Source organism: Camarhynchus parvulus, chromosome 18 (genome assembly GCF_901933205.1).
Source record: "Camarhynchus parvulus chromosome 18, STF_HiC, whole genome shotgun sequence".
NCBI lineage: Eukaryota > Metazoa > Chordata > Aves > Passeriformes > Thraupidae > Camarhynchus > Camarhynchus parvulus.
In genome coordinates, this window is record NC_044588.1 from 11,843,346 (window position 1) to 11,851,753 (window position 8,408).

At 43.6% G+C, this 8,408-nt stretch overlaps 1 protein-coding gene across 1 annotated transcript; it reads right to left on the minus strand.

Moving 5' to 3' along the window:
* Positions 1 to 1,107: 1,107 nt before the first annotated feature.
* LOC115911112 (ankyrin repeat domain-containing protein 40-like) lies at positions 1,108 to 8,061 on the minus strand. The gene is made up of 5 exons (XM_030961827.1): positions 7,788 to 8,061; positions 7,094 to 7,242; positions 5,137 to 5,619; positions 4,465 to 4,640; positions 1,108 to 3,718 (listed from the first exon to the last, which is right to left on the minus strand). The coding sequence occupies exons 1-5, from the start codon at positions 7,919 to 7,921 to the stop codon at positions 3,575 to 3,577; spliced, it is 1,086 nt and encodes a 361-aa protein (XP_030817687.1). The 5' UTR covers positions 7,922 to 8,061; the 3' UTR covers positions 1,108 to 3,574.
* Between the last annotated feature and the right edge of the window lie 347 nt (positions 8,062 to 8,408).

An 8,408-nucleotide genomic window follows, 5' to 3' on the forward strand; every position in this document is an offset into this window, starting at 1 on the left:
TTGGTTTGGGGTATTGATTAACAACCCTGTGCAGTTGGTCAGAACAGACACACAGGCAGGGAGATGTGCTTCTTGCTTCCCTGTGAAACTGTAGTGCAAGCAAGAGTGGTTCTTGTTGGAAAAGAACCGCAGTGTGTACTAGTCAGGGCTGTGGCTGTAAGGCAATGAATTTACATTCTTTAAAAAGAGCTTTATCTTTTCCATTAGTATTCAGGCCGTGACTGTATAGGTAACCAAAGTCAGACATGGACAGAACACCATTGTAACTTATGCTGATTTGTTTGGCCTGTGTGTGGAAGTACACTTGGGAGGAATCTGCATCTTGGTCCTTCTGGTCAGTAGTGCTAGGTTTTGATACCACATGTAGACAGCCATGTTCCTTTTTTGACTTTTATTGTTCTAAACCAGACACGGGCACAGGGAATGGAGATTGGATGTGGTGGTTTTGGGAAAAAATAAAGTGGGAGCAAGTGAAATTACAACTAAATTCTAATTGGAGACGTTAGATGAACACCTCCTCCTTTTCAAACTTGCGAGACAGGACTCAGCGTCTTCCTGGATGTGTTACTTCTTTCAGTGGTGCATATGTTTGTCTTGTACCTTCCACTGCACTTATTTGTTACAGGATTTGCATTTCCCCTTACTTTGCAAAAGTAAAAATGATAAAATGAGGAACCTTGTCATAGATTAGCCTGGGATTCAGATTCTCTCATGTCTCATAGGGGAGTCTTTAATGCTTTGAAGATGAAGGAAGATTTTGTTTTGCAGAGCATAGGAAACAGCGCCTTTCTACCTCCAGATTTGACTGTTCAGACATCTCCACAGAGATTCATCTTTGTGAGAAGTATCTTCAGAGCTTTAGCCCAGGATAAATACTATCCCAGATTTTTTAGGAATGCTAGGCAAAAGTAGCTGATTTCAGTAAGCACCTCTGACATGCTTTCTCTATACTGGTTTTGACAGCCTGACAGTCTTTATTAGATGTTAAAAGTGTACTGGCCTATGATTTTTCAAAGTTGCATTAAAATTTTAAGTGTCCTGTCCACTCTAGAGTTATCCTGCTCACATCCTTCTACTCCCTACCCTGAAAAAGGAAGAGATCAAAGTACTTAAAATGACTGATACTTTATTGTAAGTGAAGAGTAGCAGTGTCAGTTCAGTACAAGTTTGTAGTGCAAACAAAAGGCATCCTTGGAAAAACAGCAAGTTTTGTAAATTTAATCTCAGTTGTCATTCCAACAGTTCATTGTTTAAAGAAAAAGCCCAGCAAAAACCAGCTAACATAACTAGTGTGCCTTAGAGTTTATCAAACTGCATAAAACATACAAAAATACTTCTGTGAATGCATAGATACACTGTTATTACAGTCAGATTTATGAGTTTAACTCTTAACACATTAACTGTTATTCTTGGTGGAAACTAGACAAATAAAGCTTTTTAAACCAGCTGCCCTCTAGCAGAATGCTCAGTAATTAGTGGAGACAGTCCTTACACTGACTTCCTAAATAACGGAACTGGAAACAAATTAGATAATCTTACTAATTTTGAACCATTTAACCACTACTGCTTTTCACACAGTTATTGCACATAATCTAAGCTAGCCTCCAAGCTGTGCTGGAGAGATAAATACGCAATTGTTAAAATAGAACTTTCTTTCCTGTCTTACAAGAAAAACAAAGCAGGAACCTTAGTTAAGAAGTTTTACTTCATACTGTGTCAGAGTCTTGAGCTTCCCAGGAGTTGAATCCGGCATTAAACATAACTAGTTCTCTCAGCTCCTGGCTGGACGAAAACCAGGATTGAGAATGGGAAGTTAGCAGTGTTGAGGTGAGGTGATGGGTGCAGAACATGGAGGAAAGGATGATAATTATTTTGACTGAAATAAGCAAGAATTTTAAGCTTAAGTAACTTGGTGAAATCCTGAGCCCAGAGTCAAGTATCTCTGCTGGAAGAACGGGTTTCTGTCTTCTCTCGGTGTGCAGCAGCTTGAGACAGTCTTCCAGTGTAAAGATAGACACGGGGAGGGTGGCAGCCATGCTGCTTCTACTAGAAGATGGTGCTGTACTATTTATAGTTTGACTGTCAACACTGCAGTCCAGATCAACAACAAACACAGCATCCATCAGCTGTGCAGAAACTCTGCCTAGTGAAGCTTCATAAAGCAGAAATGGAAGGAAAATCAATAGTTTGGGGTGGGGGGGGAGGAAGAGGGGAACAGAGGGGAGAAAAAGCAGCTCATGCAGAAAAAGCAAATCCCTGAGCCCTCCACCCGCCTCAGGACCCATTTAAGGGTTTTGGTGCAAAGGTCAGCATTGTATTTTTTGGTAAAAAAGAAAACAGCTTCCAAAAGTGTTACTTTCCAGGCTGCCACATTAATATAGAGAAGCTTCAGGCTGTTTAATACTCTGGCAATGCAGTGACTCAAGTATTTTAACCCACAGGTGAATTTTTTCATTACTAACTTGCTTAAATGCAAGTTAAACAGTCTGTAGCTTAACCAGAGTTGTGTTTTTTTCACTCCCCACAAAGAGGGGGGGAAAAAAAAGTTGAAAGCACCTGGAGGCATTCAGCCCTTTCAGTACTCACCTGGCTAGAACAAGGCTATGTAACAGTGACAGTAGACCGTGCAGGATGTAAAGTTACAAGTTAGTTACTTACTCGTGGTGTTTTTCCCATCTAGTGGCTCATAAAAGCATTCTATGTTCCTTCCACCTGTGATCTCTCATTAGGACACTGCTGTGCTTCTCACACGGCAGAAACAATCATCTCCCTTGGAACTGGTGTACAAGGGAGGGCCACAGAGAGCTTTCCTGTCTTGACAATACTGACACCTGGTGCAAGTAATGCACAGGCTCACATCAGTCAGAAAGTAAATAAAACCACGGACACAGATTGGGGGTCCCTCCCCATCTGAAACATAGGCTTTCTCTTGAAAGGGCACTCAACTCAATAGGAACGTTTACGAGGGGCTTTTGTATTTTTTGGTGGAGGTAGAATATTCTCACGGGGGAAATAAACATTTAAATACAGATATGCTTATCCCAGTTATTTTCAGCCCAGTAAAAGGATATCTCCTGCCACTTCTGAGCATTAAGTATCTCTAGACAACCCATCTTGGTGAGTGTTTGTGAGGGGCAAGAGATTAAGGACTTGCACATTCACACTTTTAGAGAGGAACTATCCATTGTGTGTCTCTTTAATTTAATGTGGAAGTACATACAGAGACATACAATTTCCTGAATCTTTCTATGAGTCTTACTTGGTCAGAGTGGGTGTACTTAACAAAATTTTCATATCAATAATTTACACCTTTCGTGCCCCACACTGCTAGATACAACCAGTAAACTTCAAATACATTGGAAACCTGTGATTTTACTGGACAAATGAGGTATCCCTTGCCTGAATACAGTATCAAGTAAAAAAATAAAACCAAACAGGATATTAAATATAAAATACTAGTTAAAACAGTAACCCTAATAATAACTTAAGGTTTTATACACACTTAAGTCACTGCCTTCCAAAGGGCAGCACATGTCACTGCCAGGTGTTCCCATTGCAGATGCAGCTCCCAGGGTCAGTACGTCAGCTTGGATGCTCTGCTGTTGTAGCATGGGTGCTCCATCAGCGCAGCTGCAGTGTTCCGGAAAGGAGAGCTGTCACTTCTCGTTAGGACCAACTCCAGCTCTTGGAAGTCCTGGAGTCTGGCAACGTCCTTGTCCTTGTAAGGAACAGAGAGAATAACATTATTACTCCTATTAATACTAGCTGGTTGTTATTTATAAAATAACTATAATTCCAGGGACATCATCCCCAATAACAGCAATAAATAATTAAAAACTAAAAATTCCAGGGACATCATCCCCAATAATAGCAATAAAGAACTCAAAAAATAAATCCTACCAACATATACTCATTAAAAGTGTAGCAGGTTTGCTTGTTTGGTTTTTCTCCTCAAACTTCTCCTTTAATCTCATACGATTTGGCTGTATTTGTGCATGTCACTTAACCAAGACTTGTGACCACTTTAATATACAGACCTCTGAAATACACATTTTTGGAACAGAAGAGCAGTTTCATTTGTTAACAGCATATCTTTAAGTTGTTCATATGGCAATTTGTGGAGGTTTTTCCCCCTAGTGTTCATTCTTTTTAGGCAAGCAGACAGTGAAGTAATACTTGGCAATTATGTCCTTTTAAAGCACCCTAAATGCACTGTTTCTGATACATTTTTTAAAAGTCAAGCTGTAATAGTTCCATATGCTTTAGGAGCTAAAATACTCTGCCTATTTTGACAAGACTATTTTTAAACAAGTTATGATGAAGTTTTAAGAAAGGCCCAGCATCCCTTTGAATCTGTCAGTTTTTATTCAATAAAAGTGACATTTTGCCAATCTTTTTGCAAAAATACGTTCTCTGAGGTCTGCAAAGTGAAGAGTCAAGTTAATATCTCGTTTCTATTCTTACCTTTCTTAGAAGTGTATTGGGTAGTTTTCTGATCTTCTCTACTTCCTCTGGATTAACACCCAGTTCACAGCAGCTCACTCTGAGCAGATCTTGATAGGTCAATTCTTGTCTGTCCAGTTCAATCTCAATGAAGTCATTGTCTCTCAGGTTCTGGACTCTGACCTTGAGTACAAGTTCTGACAGAGAAACAATTAAAAGGTTAACAACAGAAAAGACAACAAATTCAAAACTAACATTTACAGTATTTACTATTCTGAATTCATGTTTTTTAATACAATCCCTATGATCTGAGAAATACTATGCAGTTAACTGAAGCTTCCAGCAAAAATACACAGGAGAACCATGTTAACACTGTTGAAACTGATCCATTCAGTCACTAAGTTGAGTTGTTACCAAACTACCAGAGCTGCATTTGATGCAAATGTAGTGCAAAATTTACATGTTCATGTTACGTGGACTGATCTTTTCATTGTTTTGCAAAGTATTACCATAGTTAAAATACAGTATAACAGACATTTTACGTAACTGAGCAGAGGAAAGTTTAGAGCACTTTTGGCCACAGAATTCAACATCTCTGCCACTATTGTACTAGAGTCTGAAGTGAAATGATTACTTAACTTCATTTTTCACCCAGTAACTGTAACAGAACTATGAGACACAGCACCTCTTTACCTTGCATGTTATATGGGAATGTTCCAGTGAAGAAGAAGGGCTGGAAGGTGGGTGTGGGGCTGCTGGGGGAGGTGTGAGGCTGCAGAGGCAAGGCCTGGCCGGATACTCCTGGGGAGCAGAGCTCCAGGCTGGGGGTCATGGCCAGGGGGCAGCCGGGGCTGTAGGGCACCCCTGGGCTGGCACAGGCTGCGGCTGCAGAGACGGTGGGCATAGGGGGTGGCCTGGCTGCTGCATCCGCTGCTGGGAAAATCTGGCCGCTGCTGCATGACATGGGTATGCAGATCCTTTCAGCCTGAGTTGTTGATGGACAAGGGCTAGTTTCACTCTGGGAAGCAGAAGAGATGGAAGCACTTTCATTCTCGGATTCTGCCAAGCTGCCTGGAATGTTTTCTTCGGTGTAAATGTTAGGGAATGGGTTGGCCAAGTAGTTCGCAACAATGGATAAATTTAAATCCTTCACTCCTTGATGTTCAGTTTGTTCCTCTATTGATGAAGTTCAAAAGTGAGGGGTCGGGGATGGAGAGAGAAAAAAATCCATCATGTTACTGGATAGATATTTTGAATATAGTTAGTTTTCCTATGTCTTGAAACTATATCACATTCCAAGGTAATCAAAGAATAACACTAATGTTCCAGAAGCATGTAATGGAGGCCAGTAGCTGTAAAGTGAAAGAAAAACCTATAAATGTCTTCAGTATATTCTGGTTTTTGATAACAAAGTGGGGGGAGTGACCTTTGAAAGACACATCATTTCTAGCAGTGTTGTTCCAGTGCTTTCAAATGAATTGGATGACCAATAGTCCTTTATTGAATCTAATTTTGAAATGCTCTTAATAGCACTGCTGTAAATAGTTTATTATGACCTAGGCCAGCAAATTTAACCCAGTATTTCTTCAAGGAAGTGACTAATTGCTGTAATACACAAACATACTCAACTCTTGGATAAAAGCACTGCAGTAAGTGACATTCCTGCCTAAGGATTACAGAACATAAATAGTGATGTCAAAGCAGTTCAGAAATATCTGCTAAATGATACCTCACTCCCAGAATAAAAACTAGGAGAAAAGGTAAGTGATATGTGTTTATTCCCCAGGAAACACATGAAAGCTTCACAGACAGAAAAATAAAACAACTATGAACAGAGTTCATCTACGTGTGCTTGACAGTTTAGATGTTAAAAACGGGTGAGTCGTTTGCCACAAAATAAGCCCACACCACACCCAAAATAAAGCAAAAGCATCATGTAAGAACATGCCATTCCTTCAGGCTTAACTGTTGGAACCTGAGTCATGATTTAGCTGCAACCTTGTGAAGGATAACCCTGCTCTGTTGTTGTAAGAGCAGATCACTGCAGAGAGCAATTTAAGTTCAACTGCAGAAGACAGCACATTTCCAAAGGTAAAGCACTTTAGAATTTTAATCTGGAGCACAGTACTTGGATGCTGTTCAGGAGTGTCACACACATCTAACTTGGTTTGCTGTGCATATGAAAAGTGTAAGATGGCAGAATTACAGGGTAAAAATTAACCATACCAGCAAGTCACACTATAACAAGTAGCTCAGAAGGCATAACTTCCTGAGTGATAAAACTGTTTTGAGGAGATTTGTAGTATTGATCATGGTCAGACCACAGCAAATTGTACAATTGTGAAAGCCCCTATTGGCAGCTTGCATGCCAGCTTTAGCTTAATAACAGCAAACAGGAGTGCAGCAGCACACTTCCCAAAGCATACAGCTCTTCCACTTCTTGGTGACACAGCTCAGAACACAAGGCCTTCCCACCTGAAATCTCCACATCTTTGCCCAAATATGAATTCCAGTTATAAATCAGAGCTATCTAATGAGATACAATGGTCCTAGCCAAGGTTTTGCCAATTACTGCTTCAGATATAAGCACTAAAAACGTTTTAGTGCTTACACCAAGAATTCTAGATGACTTTTAAAATGGGAACGGTACCTCCCAAAATCTTGCGGATGTCTGGTTTCGACGTTAGCTGTGCTGCCAGCTCTCCCTTGGCAGTGAGGATCTGCTTGTCTGCGCCAGCCTCCAGCAGGCAGGACACCACTTGGGCATGGTTCCGCTTACAGGCCCAGTGCAGGCAGGTCCTGCAGGAAGGAAGCAGAAGGGTTGGGATTCATCGGCCTGGCTCTTCCTCACCAACCCTGTCCTACCTCATCCGAGTTATGCATGAAGTGGTAACTGGGAATCCAGTTTCCTTCCCTGCAGCACTTTCTAAAGTTCGGAATCTGTGAGTTACGCAGGGCAGGGCCCTCTTTTGCCTAGCAGAGTGACTCCCACTACTGTCCTACACAAGCGACTGGACAGGGACCTTGAGCAAACACGCAGTGACAGATGAAAAGAGGGCGACCTGCTTTTATCGGGATCCTCTTAAGCAGTAAATCTCCGAGCATCCCGAGATTAGCTTTTCTGTATTTACAAATGGGAAAACTAAGAAACACAACAGATGCGTTCCCAAAGCAACTCCCTCCCCCCGCGCCTGATGATGGGTTGCGGGGGGAGCCCCAAGCCCAAGAACCCCGAACACCGCCACTGAGAAGGGCAGCGGGGAAAGAGCCGGGCCCCGCAGCAACCCCGGCCTGCCCCTCGTCCCCCGCAGCGCCGGACCCCGCGCGACGCCGCCGCCCCTCACCAGCCATTGATCTCGTTGCGGGAGTCGATGTCCGCCCCCGCGCCCAGCAGCCGCCGCACCTCCGCCACGTCCCCCAGGGCCGCCGCCTCTCGCAGCCGCTCTTCCAGCTCCCGCGCCTCCGCCGCTCCGCTCATGGCCGGGTCCGGCTGCGGCCCCTCCCCGCCGCTCTGGAGCCCGTCAGGAGGGGCCGGGCGGCTTCAGCGCAGCGGAGCTGGGCCCTTCCCGGCCCGGGCCCCCGTTCCGGCCCTCACGGCTGCCGCCATCTTGAGACCGGGGCGGGCGGCGAGCGCTGAGGCTGCCCCGGGCAGGGAACGGCCTTGTTCTGGAGTTCTGTTTGCGGTTCCGGGCTCCTCAGCACAGGCCATCTTTGTGGCCTTCCCTGGACCCTCTCTTCGCTGGAGAGGGTCCAGCGAAGGCCACAAAGATGATGAGGGGTCTGGAGCATCTCTCTGATGCACAGACATTGCATGAGCTGGGCCTGTTTGGTCTGGAGAAGACTGAGAGGGGATCTCATCAATGCATTCAAATATACCCAAGGAGTGTCAGAGGATGCTGTCAGACTCTTTTCATTGGTGTCCAGCGACAGGACGAGGGGCAGTGACCATAAACTAACACACAGAC

What these genes read in the sequence shown, in the direction of transcription:
- LOC115911112 (XM_030961827.1), bottom strand. Translation starts at nt 7,921, where the DNA reads ATGAGCGGAGCGGCGGAGGCGCGGGAGCTGGAAGAGCGGCTGCGAGAG. An exon ending in ATTCCCATATAACATGCAAG is followed by an intron (nt 4,641 to 5,136) that starts GTAAAGAGGTGC and finishes TTTCTCTGTCAG; the next exon opens with AACTTGTACTCAAGGTCAGA. An exon ending in CCAATACACTTCTAAGAAAG is followed by an intron (nt 3,719 to 4,464) that starts GTAAGAATAGAA and finishes GTTCCTTACAAG; the next exon opens with GACAAGGACGTTGCCAGACT.